Source organism: Narcine bancroftii, chromosome 10 (genome assembly GCF_036971445.1).
Source record: "Narcine bancroftii isolate sNarBan1 chromosome 10, sNarBan1.hap1, whole genome shotgun sequence".
NCBI classification, from domain to species: domain Eukaryota; kingdom Metazoa; phylum Chordata; class Chondrichthyes; order Torpediniformes; family Narcinidae; genus Narcine; species Narcine bancroftii.
Genome location: NC_091478.1, coordinates 32234533 through 32256520, shown reverse-complemented (window position 1 = coordinate 32256520; position 21988 = coordinate 32234533). Strand labels below are relative to the sequence as shown.

The following is a 21988-nucleotide window of genomic DNA, read 5'->3' as shown; positions in this document are numbered from 1 at the left end:
GAAGTCTGTCCAGACTTCCACTATTCATGCCCCACTCATTCTGGACATGGCATACATGCTGTTAAATCTCCATTTTATATTTTAAGTTTGGGGGCAGAGGCATTTCAACAGATCAGCTGCTCTGATCACGTGGAGTATTTTCAGAGTTCTAATACTGTGGTTAACTTCTGCGTTTGAGATCGGTATTTCTGGGAAACCAGAAAGTCAACTGGTGATGCCCAATGCGTCAAGTTTATGCCCAAAACTTGCTAGCAATTCAGAAAATTCTAGTTATTTTCTTTTTGTTTTCACATCTTGTGGCCTTGAATAATAAATGATTCTAATTTTTTATAAATTAAGCTGTATTCTGCATGGCTAGCTTTGGATGCAGTCCTAAAGTGTGTTCTTTCCACTAAAGAAAATGATTGTTGTGTGAGCTTCAGCAATAAAAAATTCAGACATCTGTCCATTATATTTGTGTGTATGACAATAAGCTCTCATTATTTTTGTATGGATGGTGACAATGTTGTTGAATTGTGTAAAACAAGGGTTCAATGAGTTGGTGATAGAGGATTGACTCGGGGACAAATTGTTGAGGGTGTTCCTTTGGGGATGCAAGTGGTCCCTGAACTGAGACCCCAGAAGTTCTAAAATCCCCTCTTTACTAATCCCTATCTTTTCCATAACTAACCCTTTTGCCTTACTTATCCTACACAATTCAATATCTCTTTCCCTCGAGAACACAGAGAAGAATTTATTCAATATCTCCCCCATCTCATATGGTTCCTCACACATTCCTCCGCTCTGATTTTCTAGTGGACCTATCCTATCCTTAACTTTCCTTTTGCTATTCACATATTTGTAAAAACCCTTTGGATTTGCTTTCGCCCTATTTGCTATAGCCCCCTCGTACCTTCTTTTTGCCTTTCTAATTTCCCTTTTAAGGTTATTTCTACAATCTATGTACCATTCAGTTCTTTCTACAATCTATGTATCGTTCAAACATCTCATCAATTCTTTGCTTCTTGTATTTAACATAGGCCTCTCTCTTATCCCGAACCAACTTCCTATTCTCTCTAGAAAACATTTGGCCTTGCCTTTTGTCCTGACAGGAACATAAAGATTCTGCACTCTCAAAATCTCACATTTCAATGCTCTCCAATTCTCCTCTACGTCCTTTCCAGAAAAAAGATGAGCCCAAACTACTCCCTGCAAATCCCTTCTAATTTCTTCAAATCTGGCTTGTCCCCACTCAAAGACCTTCCTCTTTGGACCAGACCTATCCCTTTCCATAATTAAGCTGAAACTAATGGTACCATGATCACTGGATCCGAAGTGCTCCCAAACGCACACCTCCATCACCTGCCCTATTTCATTCCCCAACAGTAGATCTAACACTGCCCCCTCTCTAGTGGGTACCTCAACATATTGATACAAAAAACAATCCTGCACACATTTTACAAACTCTAAGCCATCCAGCCCACTCACTGACTACGTTTCCCAATCTATGTTAGGAAAATTAAACTCCCCAACTAACACAACCCTGTGCTTACTGCACATCTCCACTATTTCCCTACACATTTGCTCTTCTAGTTCTCTCTCCCTATCTGGTGGTCTATATATAATACATCCCTACAATTGTATCCTCATCTCTTATTTTTTAATTCCACCCACACCGCCTCCCTTGATGAGTCCTCCAATCTATCACGCCTCAGTATCGCTTGACAAGTAATGCCACACCCCCCTCCCTTCCAATTCTATCACACCTAAAGTTGCGAAATCCTGGAATATTTAACTGCCAGTCACAACCCTGAGTTGTCAATTAATGGCAAGCAGCAATTGAATAAGCAAGAAATGAAGTTAGGCTGGAGAAACGTAAGAGATTGTAGATGCTGGAAAGAGAACCTGCATGCAGTCTGCTGGAGGAACTCAGCAGGCAAGCAGCATCTGTAGGAGAAAAAGAATTATGCATTTTTTTTTTCTCTCCCACTGATGTTGCTTGACCCATTGAGTTCATGCAGAAGTAAGTTAGGCTGTCTGTTGCAGGTGGTATTTACATGGCACTTCATGGTAGTAATTCATTATGCGATTAGTGCATTTGATAGAAATCAAGTCCAAAAGTGATTAAACCTTAACTGTGTATTAGGGAAGGTATTTGCTTTTCACTAACTACCTTGCTGTTTGCAGATGAAGGCGATGAAGAAGATGTGGAAGGTGAGGAGGGAGGGGTTGCAGGAACCCCTGGTACACCAGCCTATCCAGCAGCAAAAAGGATTCGGAAGAAGAGAAGTAAAAGGGTGCTATCCAACAAACCTCAGGATTTCCAGGTATACAATGTTTTATCCTTCGGGAGAATCAAATTGACATTTAGTTTCTTCTGCCAGTAAAATTTATTGTTTTGTTTTTGTGGAACCACTTCAATGGGACTGGTTCATTTTTTTATGTTATTGTGCAGTAAGCATGAAGCAGAGCTTTAGCATCTGAATTTACTGCACTGTCTTTTCAGGTTCGGGTGAGGATCATTTCAGCACGCCAGTTACTTGGGAATAACGTCAAGCCTGTTGTTAAAGTCACAGTCTGCAATCAGACTCATCGAACAAGGATTCGAAGAGGAAACAACCCCCACTTTGATGAGGTACACATGTCGGAATCCCTGATGTAAAGCTTCCTGGAATTATTTTGTTGCTACATTTAGTTATTTCCAACATTATAAATGAATAATAGCTAACGACAAATGAAGATTAAATTACAGGAATAACATGATATAAATATTCTTTATTGTAGCATTTTAAGAGTAAAGGATATTTTGATATTTTTTGGCCATTATAAGGAGCTGTTTAACATTTGTACTTTCTCAGTGGTTTCAAGGCACTGTCGAAGTTTGCAACAGATACGAGGCTTCACTTGAGTAGCTTGAAGCTTTTACTAGTCTCTGGCACTACAGAATCAATGGAGTCTTTTTGTTCCTTTTTGAAGGTGTCATCTCAATAAATCTATTTGCATTCTTGCTTCCTGGAACTGGTTAAGAGACAGGGTCAGCAGTCTGCCCTGTTGGAGGTGAAGGATGCCATGGCACTTTTCAAAGAAAATTCTGTCATTATTTCCTGCTGATCTATATCCCACCCACCAGTCCTAACTGTTATTAATGGGGATTTGGCATGTGCAAAATAACAATCGATAGGCAGCTTTCATTACAATATAAATGACCATTTTAATTATTTGTGGGATGTTGGAATTACTGGAGGGGCTAGAAATTATTCCCATTTATAGTTTTTTTTCAGGCTATTAAGCTGCCACCTTCAACTTTGGCTGTTAGTATGGTAAAGATGGCCCCTACAGTACTGTCAAGTACAAAATGCAAGGAATTTGTTACAGCAACTGTGTGATTCAGAGGAGTGCCTGCAGATCACTGAGGTTTACCAGACTGTTGAAGTGCATTCCATAGACATCATGAGCTAGGGACGTAGGGTGCAAGTATAAAATGTAATGGACTGGATGTCAGTTATCTAAATAATGCTTTCATCTACATAATGGTGAGCTTCTAACATCAGTTGGAATTTCTGCCCATTGAATCAACAGCTGCTGAACTGGAGCCTGATGTGCATTGTATATGATGGAAATGTTTTTGGGAAGATGTCAGATGTGTAGTGTTCAAAACAGAACATGGGTCCTTTTCCCATCTCCTGAGTCATGGTATTTCATGAGTTAGTCCAGTCATTGATCTCTGGAATATTGATAATGGAGATGTTGGTGGGGGGAGGGAGGAGGGTTGTGTGCTTGGGTGTGAATGTAACAACAATGACCCTCTGAATGCCATGCACTTTTTATTTGGATTATTGTGTATTTTGAGGATTAATGGAGGATTAGTTGTCACTTATTTCGAGGTCTGGGTGTTGGAAACCCATTTCAGCATTCATTCCTATGTTTCCATGTCAACAGATTTTCTTCTTCAATGTAACACGGTCACCAGAAGAGCTATTTGATGAAACTATCCAAATTAAAGTAAGTTTCACTTGATATTGCAATAAATTACATTTTTCATCTGAGCTTCCAAGGCAAGTTTAATTTTTTTCTTTTTCATTTTAGGTGTACAATTCCTTTTCATTGCGCGCAGATTCATTAATGGGAGAATTCAAGGTGAGTTTTTTGTTTAATCCATTTTGGCTATTAGCTTTAAATTAGCTAACAAAACTGATGAGCCTAACAATTAAAAATACTAAACTTCATGGAAATGCCAACATTATGTGCCAGCAAATGAGAATTGATTAATTTGGCATTGTGTTTGCTGCAGGTGTCTTGGCCTGTGCTGTTCTTTATTGCAGGTTCTGAATTGTTGCAAATTGTTATAAGCTAATCTAAAATGTGGTCTCGAGTCATTGCATCACAAGGTCCATGCAAATGATCTCCTTTGACACAGAGTGGTCTCCTTCACCACAAATTGCCATTGATTCACTGTTGCCACTGTAAGAGAAAGATGAGCACAGCTCTGCATGCCGGTATTTTTTTGTTCCTTCAGCTGACTGACATGAAAAAAATCTATAGATGCTAGAAATGTAGATCCTTGACCAGTCCATACACTTTGCTACCAGTTTGCACTTAACCCTCAACTCCAGCTTCACACAGATATATGGAAATGGGTATATGACATTTTTACTTTTAACTTTGAGTTTCTGAGATCCAGTATTGAAGTGAAAGATTTGTTCCTTATCATTCCAAATAAAATTTCAGAATCTTAAATTTAAATTTAGACAAGAAGCACAGCAATAGGCTCTTTTGTCACATGAGTCTGTACCGCCAATTGACCTACAACTAGAACATTTTGAACAGTGGAAGGAATCTGGAGCACCTGGAGGAAACCCACTCTGACACAGGGAGAACGTGCAGAGTCCTTATAGATAGTGCGGGATTTGAAACAAGGTCCCAGTTGCTGGCGCTGTAACAGCGTGGCGCGAAATGTTACACTAACCATGCCACCCTAAGTTTGTTTCACCTTCTCAATGAATTTTAATAACTTTTTCACTGACACTGGTAAATTCTGTCCACTTGTGATATTTCTTGCTTTAACTTTTGTTACTGGTAAATTCTGTCCACTTGTGATATTTCTTGCTTTAACTTTTGTTACTTTGCAATCGTTGGCTCAGTTGCTTTTTTCAAAAACATACAAGATCATAATGAGAATGTAAAATTTAATTTCACTACATCTGCACATTAAATTATTCTGGAAGCTCATGCAGTTGCAGTGCATGACTCCCAGATGTTAACATTTTAACTGCATACTGAGAAATCAAAATTCACTGAATATTGATTATTTTGTTTTTCAGCTGGACATTGGCTATGTATACGATGAGCCTGGTAGGTTGTGTTTTTCTTTGCAAGTAAAAGTGGAGAAGGGGCAGTACATTTTATCCATTTGCTTCTGAGCAAACTTCCAATTTAGTGTTTGTGTTTTCCCTTTCAAATTTGATATGCTACAACAGTTAGTGATGTCAAACCATTCTCCATACCCCCACCCCATTTTCCTTGTACTTATCCAACCTTGCTAACAGGTTTACAGATTTGCTGTCTTTGCATGCATAGATAGTCAAGATTGAAAATCCCTTACTGTATCCAGTTTTCACAAATAAAGTTGCCAATATATTCCATGGTACTGAGAGGATTGCCAATAATTCCTTAATTATAGGCTCAACATGGACCAAAACCCACTGTAGTTAAATACAAAAGCCTGCAGATGTTCTGATTGTAATAAAAACACAAAAATGCTGGAGGAACTCAGCAAGTTTCGCAGCATCCAGAGGAGATGAAGATATATAATCGATATTTTGAGCCTGAGCCCTTCCTCAAATTGAGAGAAAAAGCAGACAGTCCTTGAATAAAAGAATTGACAGGAGGAGTACAGATCAACAGAAAAAAAAAATGATAATTTGAGAGGGAGAAGAGTCCAGGAGAAAGGAAAGATGAGAATTGATGTGTGGGTGGGTGGGGTTGGCTCTGTGAATGCAGAGCTGGGAAAAAAAAAAGAGACCCCCGGGGAAAAGGGAAGAGAGGAACACACAAACAGAGCTACAGGAAGGGAGACATGGGGCAGGGATTGGTTAATGGAAATCATGTTAATGCCAGTTCCCTAAACTCGACTGCTGCACCTTTATCATGGATATCCAACCACTGTACACCTCCATCCCTTATACAGAAGGCATAAGCCCTTCCTTTCTTTCTTGTCCACAGACCCAACCAGTTTCCCCTCCTCCAGCTCACAGAAATTTTTCTAACCCTCAATAACTTCTCCATCTCATTTTCTCCAAGTCAAAGGGGTAGCCATGGTTCCCACATGGGTCCCAGCTATGCCTGCCTTTTTTGTTGGCTAAATGGAGCAATCCATGCTACAACTCTACACAGGTGAGGCCCCTCAAACTTTCCTCCACAGCTTCGATTACTACTTTGGTGCTGCCTCATGCTTCCCATGATGAGCTCGTTGACTTCATCCACTTTGTTGCCAACTTCCTCTCTGATCTCAAATTTACTTGGTCTATCTCTAGCAACACTCTCCCTTTCCTTGATCTCCCTGTCTCCATCTCAAGAGAGAAACACTCAACAAATATCTTCTACAAGCCCACCAACTCACACAGCTACTTAGACTACACCACACACTGTCCCCTGTGGGGATTCCATTCCTTTCTCTCAATTCCTCCTTCTTCATTGCATCTACTCTCAGGATGAGGTCTTCCATGCCAGATCATCAGAGATGTTCTCCTCTTTCAAAAAATGTGGCTTTCCCTCTACCACCATCAACTCTGTCGCTCATCTGCCCTGGCCGCCTTAGACCCCATGCATAACAAGGACAGGATTCCCTTTGTTCTAACAAGCCCACCCTACAAGCCTCCGCATCCAACGTATCATCCTCAGCCATTTCTGTTGTCTTCTGCGTGATCCCACCACCAGACACATCTTCCCTACTCATCCTCTCTCTGCCTTCCTCAGGGACCACTCCTTCTGTGACTGTTCACTCCTCACTTCCCACCAGACACCCCTTGGCTCTATCCCTGTGTCTGCACCTCCTCCCTAACCACTTCAGAGAGAAGCAACTCTTAACTTGTGAATCTGCCAGGGTCATCTACTGCATCCAATACTCCCTTTGTAGTGTCCTCTACACCAGAGAGACCGCACTCACTGGGAGATCACTTCGTTGAGCACCTCTGCTCTGTCTGCCGCAATAGCCACCCATTTCAATTCCCGAGCCCATTCCCTTACCAATGTGTCTGTCTATAATCCAGACTCAACATCAGAAGAGATCTAATCAGGAGGCATTAGGGTAACCACAGGGTACAAACTGCCATTCGAGAACTCATTCAGTGGGAGGGGGGGTGCGGAGCAGATGCCTTACCTGCCATGGACCTCTTCTGTCTGCTGTTTCATCACACCCCGCTCCCTCCAACATTTCAGACAAACAAACATGCTTGTAGCGCATGGAGACGAAACAACTTGATTCATTTTGGAGACCCTTTCTGATGCCTTCACTCAGAGCAGTCTGTAACCCCTATAGTGACGCTAGAGCTGTGGGTGGGTGGGAGCAATTTGGGGGGGCATGGGCCTGCAAATCCCCCCCCCCATGATGCCAAGACTGCCATATAATCCATTGCCAGACTGTGACCACCTGCAGAGAGGAAGAAAAACAGCTCCTATTCTATCTGGGCACCCTCCAACTGGATGACCATTAGCCAACCCACCTCCCCACCCCCCTAAAGTCTCCTTTACCCCAGCTTTGTATTCACAGAGCCCACCCTCACTCCATCAATTCTCACCTTTCCTTTCTCTTGGCCTCTTCTCCATATCCAAATATGATTATCCAAAATCCTCAGTTATCAAAAATTTTTTTGGAACCAGAAGTGATATCTGTTCAGCTCTGAAAATTTTTTCAGATAATTGAGATTTCAGATTTCGCCTCCAAAAAAATTTCGGATAAACGTAGATAATTGAAACAATCAGAAATTCTCAGTTATCCAAAATTTTTTCGGAGCCGAACTGATGTCACAGGTTGAAAAAATGTTGGAATTTAGGAAAAACCTCTGAGTAGAATTTTGAGTTTTTGGTGTTGGATTTATCTTATTTTGTTCAGGTTGGGTTTTTTTTGGTGAGAATTAAACATTATTTCATGTTTTAAAAGCCTTCCCTTGTTGCTTGTTGTTTAAACACTATTACAAGTGATTTGCTGTTGCTACTGGGGTGTTTTTAAAAAAATGACCAGTTCTCCGAAAATATAATTTTGTGGCGGCACGCCATTAGACAGGCGAACCGGCCCTGCTCGTAACACACGTGGCGGGGCAGCCGGCCAAAATGGGGCCGTCGGAGGTTTCCACTTCGACCTCGGTACCGGGCTCAGAAGCCCGCGCTGAGGGGACCCACTTGACGCCCTGGTGACATCAGCGTCCCCAGCGCGGTTCTCAGTCAGGTCCGGGCTGGGAGTATAAGGCCATCCAGGCAGCCTGCAATAAATCAGTTCTGCTCACTGAGCTCAATCCGTCTGGTTGTGCGTTATTTCGGTTAGCAGTGTGGCTGCTGCTACAGTTTATCCGAAATCGGCCCGGTCCTGACCATTTTGGATAATCGGAGTTGTACTATATCACTTTTTGTCTGTTGGTTTGTACTCAGGGGCTGTCTTGTTTTTTTTCCTCATACCCTGAAGAAGGGCTTCGGCCCAAACCGTCGATAATGTACCTTCATCTATGCATGCTGCAAGACCGGCTGAATTCCTCCAGTATTTTTGTGTTTTTTTGACAAAATCCAGTGAATTTTTGTTTATGAAATCCTGGATGCAATTTCCACTAATGCTTCCCAATGGGGTTGCATGCTCTCTCCCTCTTGAAATTTAGAGTAATTGGATTCCATCCTTTCCGTGGGCAGCATTCGGTGCCCATAAAATGTAATGGCTGTTATTTGATACAGATGTGTGACCACATTAGCTGAGTGCCTGTTTTCCTGCCAAAGATTGGCGTGCATGCCATGTTACTGGGACATTGCAGACAGCCAAAGGGAACACTCCTTGAACTTGTATTTTGAACTTGTAAAGAAATTAAGGGGATCTTTGGTGTTTTTTTAAAAAGCTCCACAACCATCTCTTGAACAAAGACTTCTTTGAAAGACTATTTTAACATTTTGATCAAAGATAATTTAATGTGGGTTGAACTTGTGTCCTGCAGCTATTGAAACAATGATATATTATCAAAGACTCATGAGCATTTTATTCATGCTGTTGGTTAGAAGCTTTTCTGTAAACAGTTATGGAAGCCTACTGGAGTGAACTTGGTTATCTGCCCTTTATACTTATGGTCTGACTCTCCTGCTACTTTCGGATATCATTACAAAGTTTTGCCTTTCAGTTATTATCAGCTTTCTGAATGTTTATACATTAAAATATTTGAATCTTCTGTTGTCCTCTTGAGAAATGCATCACCGATCACTATTTAAAATTAAGCATCCTTATCTACCTCCTTTTGCCAATTTCATTGGACATTTTCAGGCTTCCATGGGAAAATGTCACCTTATTTTTGCTATTATTGCTTTTTTTAAGCCTACACTAAATTCCCTTTAACTTTGTGCTTCACACATACCAGGTTTCCAGAAGCTGCAATGCTGTGTTCCTGACGCTAATCTCCTCTGTCCACCCATTGAGTTAAATGACAATCTCAAAAGATTGAAAGATGGAAATAGGTATAGTGCCAAACTTAGTGGAGCCCTTTCAGTGATTTGTAAAGATTCAGCATTAATGTTCCCAAAAATAAAGTGTTCCCCTTTTCAGCTTTCTGCTGTGCAGGAAGTCCCCAGGTGACCACAGGGCTCTGAGCTTGACGAGTGTTTGCATCTCAAAATTGAACCAAAACAGTATGCGGGGGATGGGGTGGAGAGAATCAGGGGCACAGCTGTGATGGGAGAGTGTAGTACAAGCACAGGAAAAATGGCTGCCAGCAGGACTCACTGACTTGGTGAGTGACTCTGCTCAGTGGTTCCAGCTCTGTCCCAATTGTTGTGGCTTGAGTGGAGTGGTGAAGGCACTTGGAAATGCCCCGATCCCACCAGACAGACAGCAGCTGACAAATCATTCCCCATCCATCCCGCTGGTCTCCCAGATTCGTATGTACAGTGGCTCCATTAATCGCATATTTGTAGCACTGAAAGGGCCTGTATTGTTGGGCACTAACAGTATGGACTGGTGATGAATAAATTCATTTGTCAAAATTTTTTGCTATCCACAGGACATGCTATTTTGAGGAAATGGCTCTTGCTTCATGATCCTGAAGATACAAGTACAGGGTCAAAGGGATACATGAAAGTCAGCTTATATGTCCTGGCTACAGGAGATGAACCTCCGGTAAAGATTTTGTAGTTGATGTGTGAATTCTGTCTGCAGCCAAATGAGTTACCTTCATTACTTGTCTATCTTGTTCATAAATGGATGGCAGAGAGATCTTGTGACCTGTGAGTTTGCTGAACTCTTCAATCTGGGATGTCCCTTTCACTGCTTTGATTCATGAAACACCCGGTAGGATATGTTGCTGCATACCTTTTTCCCCCATCTGGCTCAAACTAAGCACTGGTGAATCTCATAATTTTTAATCATCAACACAAATAGATTGTTGATGTGGTTGAGGAGCAAATAAATTAAGTGAGATTGGCATTTCAAACTGTATTTTTCCCCAAATAAACTGTTCAACAGTCCTGGATGAAAGTAAATGAATACTTTGACACCATGTTATCGTGTTCCATGGTCACTTGGTAGTGTACACTAAAGACCACATGTTATAGCTTGGCAAGATTTAAGAAAGAATCATTTAAGATAATGGTGAGAAAATTTATTTAGACATGCAGCATGGTAACAGGCCACTTTGGCCCACAAGTCTGTGCCACCCAATTTACCTAATAAAATGAATGTATCCTGGCCAATGCGTTGAAGCATTGCTTCAGAAAGAGTGCATAATTTTTTTTCTCCTTTTTGCGACCAACGGCAAGCTGAGGTTTGCAGCAATATAATTCACTTCTGCAGGGAAAGGAGTTTCTTTTTCTTGAACAACTAGCAAATACCCAGAGGTAATGGTGAAGCTAGTGTCACAATGGAACACCTCTCCACGAAGGTATCTCATAATTGGCTGTTTTAACAAGTTAGTGACAGAGACAGGAGTTGAATGATATTGTTAGACCAAGTAGGAGTTGGTTTTTATTAATGTTCTCATTTTCCTTCTCTAAATTCTGTTCAACAGACTGAGAAAAAGGAGCGAAATGAAGACGAGGATGATGTAGAGAGCAACCTACTGCTTCCTGCAGGCCTCACTCTTCGGTGGGTGACTTTTCTTCTGAAGATCTACAGAGCAGAGGATGTTCCACAGAGTAAGTTGGATTTGGGGTTTGAAGAGAAGATTTTGGTAACAAGGAATAAATATTGCAACGGAGAAGTCTTATTTTAGTTAGATAATCATGCCTTCAGCTACCTATTTTCAATTTTAATTCACATGGACTTTCCTTTTCAAGCAAGTATCTGTGATTTTTTTTTGTTTGCCCTTGAATGCAATGCACACTCAAGGGCAAGAGACCACAAGACCTAAGAGCTCAGGGCTTTGGTGGATAAATAGCACATGTTAATATTCTCGATCCAACAGCAATTGAAAGTAGCTTGTTTATGTATTAGCATTCTAAATGTAATCTGCTTGGCAATCTGATCATCTTCCTGTCCAAGAGTTGATCTTGCTTGACTTGACACCCTCTCCATTCACAGAGCCCTACCTCCCCCATTTTCTCTTATGCCCTTCTTCCTTTATCCACCTATTACTTCTTGCCTGTGTTCCTGACCCTGCCCCTGCATTCCCCCCCCCACCACCATTTTAGTCAGGTGTCTGCCTTCATTTTGCTCACACCTTGATGAAGGGCTCAGCCATTCACATTGGGCATGTATCTGCTATTTAAAGTATATAACCTACTAAGTTTCTCCATCATTGTTTACTTGACATTCTCACACTTGCACATCTTCAAGAGATGCACCAACTTATTTTGACCTTGTCCTCTGGTTGCCACAGCCCAGCCCTGGACCACCCAGTAACCTTCCGTTGGTGGCTGTTGCCATTTCTCCACCTTTATAAAGCCAAATTGCTTGATTTTTATTTGACCTTTATCCCTAAACTCTTTGTTTGGCCACATCATTCTTAGTCTTAGAATGTGCAATTGTGTAACAGATCCTGCTTTAGTCCATGTTATCATGGCAGAAATAAGTTAGTATTATTCAATTAAATTTTATTTCTAGCCCTCCTTTTTGCTTTTGATTTTGGTGTACTCAGATAACATAATGCTCACACAAGTTGTGGTGAATCGCTTTTGTGTTTTGCTCTCCGTTTTAGTGGATGATGCCTTTGCAGAAAGTGTGAAGTCTATATTTGGAAGAGGCACTGACAAGAAAAATCTTGTGGATCCATATGTGGAAGTTAATTTTGCTGGGAAAAAAGTGAGAATCTACCCATGACCATTTCCAGTGTCTTAAGCATGTAATTCTTCCATGTTATTCATTGCCTTCCCCGTGTAACACTGAATCCTTCTGTTTAAAGCTTTGTACAAAGATAATAGAAAAGAATGCAAATCCTGAGTGGAATCAAATCCTTTACCTCCACGTCAAGGTAGGACCTGCTTTCATTTCATTATCTGCTGAAGTTTTGACTTTGGCTAGGATGAGTTGGTGTCTTCTACCATTTCCATATCCATTTCTGTCCACAATTAACTGTTTTCCTGAGTTGATCTTGAGTTGCTTGTCTCCAAAATATTTTTGAAATGTGGATAGGAGGAAATTGTTAGTGACCTGAAAATGGAATTGGACCCCTTGCACATGTTTCCCCTTCCCCCCCCCCCCCACCCCCCACTACTTGGGCAGTTTCAATGTTAAATGTTGGGAGAAATTTGTTAACCTTATGAAAGTAAGGTAATAAAAGCACACCTTTTGTTCCTTATGATTTTGTATCTGAGAATCATTGTGTGTCCAGATGAAATGGTGAGGTCATAAAGAACAGTTTAACCAGACTAAATAGATGTAATTATCTTTTCCTGTTCATCATGAATTCTGTCCTTTGGATTCAATTTCCCTGTTCATAGTTGCACCAGAAACTGCTATGTAATCTTGAAAGATTAATTGCATGCTTTACCCCCCCCCCCCCCCCCAAGCAATGCAGTGTTGTCACATAAGGACAGCATAATTATAGTGTGGTTAGTTTGTAAAGGCAGTACCCATTGTGGAAATATAAATAAGGATTTGAAGGGGGTGTAACCACAGGAAGTCAAAGGGCAGCAACAAAGTATGTGGAAGAAAAACTTTGAGTGTGAATAATTGCTGAATGTGCAGTAAATGCCATTTGTACCCCCTTTCTCCTCACTGCCACCAAGGGATGATGTTTCAAAGAACACTGAGGGGTTGATTACAATTGGTTAAACCCTCTAATTATATGATTAATAATAATGTGTTCAATGGTGATGACTGACTTGAAGTTAATTTTGAACGTGGGTCATTTTGTTCTGCAAGTAGCTGGCAAGGTTTTTTTTTCCAGTGTATCAAGTCTACGTGGCATAGAATGCTTTGTTTTCCCTTTCTAAGAAAAATAACTATACAGTATTAGATTTAAATGGTTTATTAACATAGTTAAGGATTTTAGTTATCAATATTATTCACCATTCAGAAAATATTCCCAAATTTCACGAAACTGATCATTGACAATCAATTCATGATTTTTATTGTGTATCAATAATAAAATGGCACTTGGCTTTTTGAAGCCAAAAATGTAATATCAAAGTCAAAATCCTTACAAAATGGCAGTTCCCACACAATTCATGCAATTATCTTGTTGACACTTTTGCTTGACTTTATTTGAAAGAAGGTAATGTCACTTTTTAAAAAAAATGGAATAAAAATGTCAACTTCATTGAGTTGTGTCGTATCTGTGTTGTGACTTTTATAATAATAAAAACACACAGAAATGCTGGAGGAGCTCAGCATAAGATGTACACTGTGTATAGAGATATTATGACGTTTCAGCCTTAGGCAAGCATCTGAATTAAAGACTGGGGAGAGAAAGGGAGAAGAATGGGAGGGGGAGGAGTCCAGACCAACAGAAAAAAGGTATTAATTGGAAATGATAAGAGGAAGGGTGAGAATGGCTCTGTGAAAGAAGACAGAGGTTAAAGGGAGGTGAGTGAGAGACAGAACTAGAGGAAAGGAGATGGGGGAAGAAAATAGTCGGGGGGAGGATGGTGTTTAACCAAACCAGAGAAGTCGATGTTAATTCCATCCGATTGGAGGGTGCCCAGAATGAAGATGAGAAGTCGTTCCTCCAATTTGAGGGTTGTATCATCATTACTCTTTGGTTAGAATGCTTCCTGTTTGGAGTATTCTACTATTTTGCACGTCTTATCCATTGTATGAGTAACAAAAATTGCAGTGAACTTTTTCTTCAGCAAGTCGATGGTGAAAATATTTTTATTGCTTTTTGCACATCATTGAAACAGATACAACTTTGCATATGTCAACTGGGAAGGTAATTTTGTCTTTAAAAACCTGGGCTAATGTTAATGAATTTGGCTCTGGCATTGATACATTATCAAATTCAATATCACTACATTTTTTTGGCAGTAACTAGGACATTTTTAATTTTATTGACCTACAATTTTGCCCTGGTTGTTTTTTTTAATTGGAGCAGCATAATCTGAGGATGTAAAGGTCATGCTGATGTGAAGTAAATACCCTTGCTGTTTGTTCCACCCCTTTTAAAAGGGAACAAGTGAGCACTTGGGCAAGATTTGTTGTGAATTGTTAAAGAAGCTTTGTCATATTTAGATACTCATTTTTTATGCTATTTCAAAACAAATTATTGGTAATGGATAGGCTAAATATCCTCATTAACTTGATCACTTTTTGTATGTTTTCTAATGCATTTTGCAGTATATTTTCTCCCCTCAGACTTTTTTTGCTTCTGAAATTGCCCTGTTCAGATCGATCAAGTTTCCAGCAGCAAAATTTGTATATGATTGTATTGTTAAAAGTTAAAAGGTGGTGGAAATAGGGAATAAAACGCAAAATACTCAGCTGGTGAGCATGTGTGATGAAAGATGGTGAATATTTTGAATCAATTACTTATCATCGCAGTAAATAGTGGAGAAACTGATTTTAAGGTTTGGTGGGAAAGGCAAGATTGAAAAGGACATGAAGAAAAGGCTGCGTTAAAGTCCAGAAATAATATGAGTGGTTTGTGATTATTATGGACTATACTTGTAAGGATCTATTAGAGATTTTAGACTGTTTGGAGAATGGATAAGGGGAAATTTTGAGGTATCTAGATTGTGGGGGCTATTTTCTTTTGAATGTTTGCGAAATCAAACTTGTTTAAAAGAAATAAAACAAAAGAGGATATAAATAGAGAAAAAAGTTGTTTTTTTTTTTGTTGGTCTATTTGGAATCAGGAATCCACTACTTGCAGAAGTAATGGAGGCAGTTAGCCAAATGGATATTAGGCATATGTTATATCAGAGAAAAGGTGCCAGAGTAGTATTGAATTTCTCTGGTGGGGCTGTGGAGAAGTTTTCTGTTTGTCTAATGATTCTACTGTCCGTGAAATGGGTTAACAATTACACCTGTGAAAGTGGATGTTTGGGAAGAAGATGATCTTAATGAAGAGGAAAAGAGAGAAGCAGAATTATTCTTGAAATCTTGACTGCTGAAAGGTTATGTGGCCATTCTACTTTGAGCCACTGAATTCTGGTAGCCTTAAAATGGTCTAGGTGTTCAGCTTGTCTTTGCAGATCAGTTTCGTGGTATATGGCTTGTATTACAGTTGGGCATGCGACTAAAAGTCAAGTTGTTTGTTCAAGATGCATTTAATTGGTTACCTAGTTGGTAATGAATCTAACAAGACTCAAAAGCAATAGTTAAAACTATTCTTTTTTTTATATGTGGGAATAATCTACAAGAATAAATGTTCTTGTCCTTTCAGTTTCCATCAATGTGTGAGAAATTACGCTTTACTATTTTTGATTGGTGAGTATTTAAAAAAGTTTTAATTTCTGCATATTAATATTTAATATGTTATGTGAATAGTTAATTGGAGCTGGTTTCAATAAATGCTTCAACTTGGTTGAGTCATCTTTGATCAATCACCTTGTGTGTTGACGATGGTAAACTATCAAAGGGTGTGACAGGTAATTCCATTTAAATTAGTAAATGAACTTCAACTTGCCCTTGGGAGCATCAATTCATTTCCTGTAGGGTTGGTTTTCCCCAATAAAAAATGTACTACTTTAGAAGATGGATGTGGCATGTGTTTGGATTTTGCAAGAAAAACATGTGCAACTCAGTGCACACAGAGGAGGAAGTCTGTCCAGTGTTTATTTTTCTATGAATTTTGTTCTTCTGGTGATCCAACTTCGTTTCACTTCATGACAATCAAAAATTAACTGTATCTGCTGAATTGTTCAGTTCTAAATTTGTTTGGCATGGTAAAAGGAGTGAAACTTTCTAAATAGAACAATAATTGCTGTGCAAGGAGGGGAGAGAAGATTTTAAAAATAACTCCAGTCAAACAGTGTAATTTATGTAGCAAAGATAAAAATACATAACCATCGTTTTAGGCTTGAGCCCTTCATCAAGGTATGAACAAAATCTTTGCTATATTAAGGACACTGTTTTACCTGCTGAGTTTCTCTGCATTGTGTTTTTACTTCAGTCACTGTATCTGCAGACTTTTGGGTTTTACTTGGGGGGGGGGGGGGGGTTGTAATTGTTTACATATCTTGTTAAAATGTTCTTGTACAGGAAATCACTTTCCATGAGATGACCCTCTTTTGAGTTGCATTGTCAAGTACCAAACAAAAGGTTAATATCATGCAGGTTGAGGCCAGAGGTGCCCACGGAAACTACCAATGTTTACCTGGAGCTCTTTTAAGTCCCAAAGGGCCAATACCAATGCATCCATCATTACTCTGTCAGTGAATCCTACATGCATCCTGGAAGCAGAGCCCAACGTGGTTAAGATTCAGCATTATCACATGTGAATTATGTTCACTTGTGTTGTGGGCCCAGAGGACCCCAAAACTCAGCAGCAATAGAAATTCACTAAGACAAGTAGTTACTAAAACAAAAGTAGTTTTTAATTTTATTTAAACATAAAAACAGGATCATATTTTAACTTATTGCTATTAACTTCACCTAACAACCCCATTCTAATTCTAAACAAGTGTATGTAATGTGTATAAGTTGAGAAAAGTTCTTTGATTCACAGTCCAATCTCACTTCTCATTCCTCCAAGTTCAGGCAATTCTTATACTGTGCACAGAATTTAACATTTATGAATTTTCACCAAGCTCTGGTGCTTAAAGGTAATTGGTTACAGCTCAGGAAGGTTCTTATTGGTTTCAGAGAGAGATTTGCTTGTTGGACACACACAAACTTATTCCCTCCAATCAGCCACTTCAGAGTCTCACTGAAGAAACTTGGCCCATCAGGGTTTTCCAAATGATTACTAGTTTTTCTGCAGGTCACCACAGAGTTCCTTTTGTTTCCCTTATTTCAGGTGAAACACTCTAGCCAGCCATTTCCTCTTGAATGGACCACAAGGGTTTTGAACAGGCTGAACTCAGAACTCACAGCCCATCTTCCAGTCACTGGGAGGTCTCCGCTTTGACAGCAGACAGAGAAACTATCTCCCACTCTGCATCCAGCCTCTCTGACGTAGAGGAGGTCACAATGGGAGCACTGGATGCAGTAGATGATCCTTGCAGGTTCACAAGTAAAGTGTTGCTTCACTTGGAAAGACTGCTTGGAACCCTGAATGGTGGTGAGGGAGGAGATGTAGCACTTCATGTGTCACAGGAGTAGGTACCAAGGGGGTGATTAGTGAGAAGGAATGAATGGATGAGGGAATTATTGAGGGAGAAGCCCCTGTGGAGATGGAAAATTGTGGCTGGTGATGGGATTACATTGTAGGTGGTGAAAATTATGGAGAATAATTGCACAGTCTTGTTGGGTGGTAGGTGAAGACCAGGAGAATTCTGCCTTTGTTGTATCAAGGGGCTCAGAGAGTAAGGGCTAAGTTGATAATGGTAAAGGAGAAGCCACATTTCTTTATTGAAGGAGGAGTACATGTCATATGATCTGGAATGGAAGACTTCATCCTGGGAGCAGATGCGTTGGGGATGGAGGAATTGAGAGAAATGAATAGAATCCTTACAAGGGCTAGAGTGTGAAGAGGTGCAGTCAAGGTAATTGTAGTAGTTGCTGGGTTTGTAGAGAATTTCTGTGGAGAGTTTATCTCCTGCGATGGAGATGAGAGTTTGAGAAAAGGGAGTGTTGCAAGTGATGAACCAAGTGAATTTGAGGCCAGGGTGAAAGTTAGTAGCAAAGTGGATAAAGTTGATGAGCTCATCATGGGTCATGAGGCAGCTCTGATGTAGCCATCATTGTAGTGGAGATAGAGTTGAGCAGCCTTAGCTGTGTAGACTTGTAGCATGGATTGCTCTTCATAGCCAATGCAAATGCAGGCATAGCTGGGGCCCATGCAGGTACCCATGGCTACCACTTTTACCTGGAGAAGGTGAAGTAAGTCAAAGTAGAAGTTATAAGGGTGATAAGAACCTCTGCCAGACAGAAGAGGCTGGTAAAAGAAATGAGGGACTTTGAGGTTGGTATGGGAGATGGAGGTGTATCAAGATTGAATGTCCTTACTGTAAATGAAGTAGTTGAGTTCAAGGAACTGGAAGTTATTGAAGCGATGGAGGGCATTGCAGATGAAGGGAGGAAGGGACTGGACTGGGGGGAAAAGATGGAATCGAGGAAAGATGATACCAGTATGGTGGGGCAGGAGCATGCAGAAACGACCAGTCTACAGGGAGAATAGGGTTTGTGGATCTTGGGTAGGAGGTAGAACCAGGCAGAATGGGGTTGAGAAACTGAGGTTGGAGGCCGAGTGAGGGAGGCAACCGTGGGTGGGTGATGAGCTCAGAGATCATGTTTAAGAGGAGATGAGAGAGCTGTTGTCTGGCCTTGGCAATGTATCAGAGGGGGTGAGATTAGAATGAGTGAAGTTGAGACAGTTGGAAATGTAAAGATCCAGAGTGGGCAGTAGACCTGGAGGATGTGTCCAAGAGGAGGAACAAGGTTTAAGGTGGGAGAGCAGGCATCTTCAGTCAAGGGTGGAGAATCCTGGTAGAAGAAGTAGGCACTGGAACAGAGATGCCAGCAGAAGAGTTCAGCATTGGGTTTTGTGCAGAACTCATTGAGGTTTGGGTGAATGGTGGCAAAGGTGAGGCCTTGTCAGAGGACAGAACATTTTTTCTCTGAGGTAAGAAGGTCAAAGAGGATAGTAATGTCCATGCAAAGATCAGAGTGAGTGTCAGTGGGGTAGAGGGTATCAAGAAAGGTAAGTTAAGGGATCAGGTGGGGGGGATGCTGGAGGGTTGGGGGAATATGGGAAGGGAAGTGGAGGGTTAGAGAGGTCAAAGTCTGGCGGGTTGGGGAGACCAGAGGGGGAGGAGAAGGATAGGTGGGGGGGGGGGGGTCAGATGGAGGTTGGGGAAAATGAGATGGTCAGGTCTAGGGAAGTGGGAAGAAAGGGGTGAGTAAAGAGAGATGAGGGGATAGGGTGAGAGGAGGGGATGAGGTGGTGGGATCCAGCAGTAAGGTATCCAAGGTTTCAGCCCTGCAGCAGATGAGGTTGGTGTGGGAACTGGGGTGGGAGGTGGTATGGATACCGGAACGGAGGTGGTTGGAACTGGGGTGTACCGACCTCAATGGATACGTCGGGAGCTTCGGCCTGTGAGCGACTGGGGCTGGAGTTAGCAGCAGGGGCTGTGAGCATCAGTAGCTCTGGCTTGTGAGTGGCCAGGGCTGAGGTGGAAACCCATGTTGGAAGCATCGGGGGCTCTGGCCTGTGGGTGGCTGGGGCCAGGGTGAGAATTCACAGTGGAGGTTCTTGCATGTGAGCAGCTGGAGTCTGAATGAAAACTCTCATCAAAATTTGCAGAGCTGTCAGTCTCAAGGCAGGCAAGCTTCTGATCCTTGATGGACACCAGGTGAATATAGAATCAGCCATTGAATGCATGGATCTGGTGGAAGATGAAGTGCAGGAGAGGTTTATGGCAGGTCTTGGCTAGTGAGGTTCTGGAGGCGTGGTAGCAGAACAGCGAGTGTCCACTGGTATCTTTGCATGACCTGTTGTGTTATCCAGAACTGATGCCTATGAGCAGTACAGATAGTAGCTTTTCTTTGGCAAACAATTAAATCAAATTTAAAGGCAATTTTATTTCTACCTTTTTTTGTTCTCTCGTCTGAACAATGGTATTGGAATTCCATAAGCTTTGTGCTTAAATTATTACTTTTTAATTGTTGTGATCTGAACTGAAAGTCATTTGCAAAGCTCGAATGTTTGCCCCATCCTTAATTGCTCTTGAATGTAATGGTTTTTGAATTTAAGAGTCAAGGCACTGCTGGGTCTGTTTCCCTATTGTGGGAAAATATTTAACTGTCCATCCCTGAAGTATTAAGTGAACTGAATGAGTATTTAACAATGACCTGATAGTTTTGTGGTCACTGTTGTATTTTAAGTTCTAGGCTATTAATTGAATTTTAAGGTAGGAGAGCAGGCATCTTCAGTCAAGAGTGGAGAATCCTGGTAGAGGAATTTGAATTTGGATCATTAATCTGGAACTCAAGATTATGAGTCTTGTACTTTAATCACTATTCCTGGTGTATTGGTGCCTGATACTTCATTACCAAGCTGCTTAATCAAATGTATAAGTGATATTTCTTTGAAGCACTGGAGGTAACAAATTTCATAACAATTAAAACATGGAAGTAGAAACTGCTTTATCTTTGTAGAGCTGTTCTGCTGGAAGTTGTCAATAGCTGGCCTGTAGCTGGCACTGCTTGCCTCTAGAGATCAAGATTTGGTTCCTTGATCAGTTGGAACAATGATTGCAATGGGATGTTCCTTTTATTATTTGTTTTCCAATGACTTCCTTACTGATTAATGCAAGGATGAGATCTAGTTTTGGCAGTAATGTCAAACAAAATAAAATGAGCATCTTTCAGGGATCGGATGACTGGAAATGATGCAATTGGGACAGCACTTTTGTTCCTCTCCAAGATCGCTTCATCTGGAGGCGAAGTTGAAGGTGTGTTTTCTTTTCGATGTGCACTTTGAAGCTGCCACTGAGTTTTGCATTGTAAATTGCTCCATTATAGGGTAAAGGAATCTGTATGTGATTCTGATGTTATAGTAATAAGTATCATAAGATTGTAGGGCACAATTGACTTGTACTTTGCAAATGCATTGTTTTCTTGTTATGAAGTTCTCTAACAAGCACATTTGAGTCATTTATCATTCAACCAGGCATTTTGGGTGCGACTCACTTTGTGCAGCCTGATGCAGTGACCTTTCAGTGCATTCCATTGAATTATGGGCAGTCTGTTTCCCAATACAGTACTGAATTACTGTCCCCTCAACCCTTGTCCTTTCCTTCAACCCCTGCCACACCTCAATCAACATCTACCTGATGTTTCATGCCCTTCCCTCTCCATCAGCACTGGGTTTACTCTATGATCCTCATCCCTGTCTGTGCTTAGTTCTCCTTTTGCCTCACTATCAGCTACATAAATTGTTCTCTAGAAATTTCAAGCAAAGAATCTTACTTTCATTCATCCATAAAGATGTGCATACAATGTTGTATAATTTGCCTATTTTCATCATCAAAAATTGAGCATGCGTTTCAAATTCTGTCTTAACATAAAAAGCATTGTTAATGTGTTTTCTCTTTTAGCTGTGACAATGTAGATGAGATCAGTTGGTAATCTAGCTTTGTTCATTTTGAATGGATGCTGCTAAACAAAGTAATGAACAAATTGACTAATGAAGAAAAAACAATCTGATGTTCTTCAATACAATTCCCCACACCAATTTTGTGAACAAACTATATAATTTCTATGCTTTTTATTTTGACTGCATACAAA

General features: G+C 40.7%; 1 protein-coding gene across 1 annotated transcript in view; it reads left to right on the top strand.

Moving 5' to 3' along the window:
- LOC138744412 (myoferlin-like) overlaps nucleotides 1-21988 on the top strand; it is a 249348-nt gene that overhangs the window by 60803 nt on the left and 166557 nt on the right. Inside the window, exons 6-16 of the mRNA XM_069900547.1 lie at nucleotides 2167-2306; nucleotides 2486-2614; nucleotides 3919-3981; nucleotides 4066-4116; nucleotides 5301-5331; nucleotides 10224-10339; nucleotides 11226-11352; nucleotides 12354-12457; nucleotides 12558-12626; nucleotides 15981-16024; nucleotides 21071-21153. Coding sequence (XP_069756648.1) covers nucleotides 2167-2306; nucleotides 2486-2614; nucleotides 3919-3981; nucleotides 4066-4116; nucleotides 5301-5331; nucleotides 10224-10339; nucleotides 11226-11352; nucleotides 12354-12457; nucleotides 12558-12626; nucleotides 15981-16024; nucleotides 21071-21153 — 957 coding nt within the window. The remainder of the gene's footprint in view (nucleotides 1-2166; nucleotides 2307-2485; nucleotides 2615-3918; nucleotides 3982-4065; nucleotides 4117-5300; nucleotides 5332-10223; nucleotides 10340-11225; nucleotides 11353-12353; nucleotides 12458-12557; nucleotides 12627-15980; nucleotides 16025-21070; nucleotides 21154-21988) is intronic.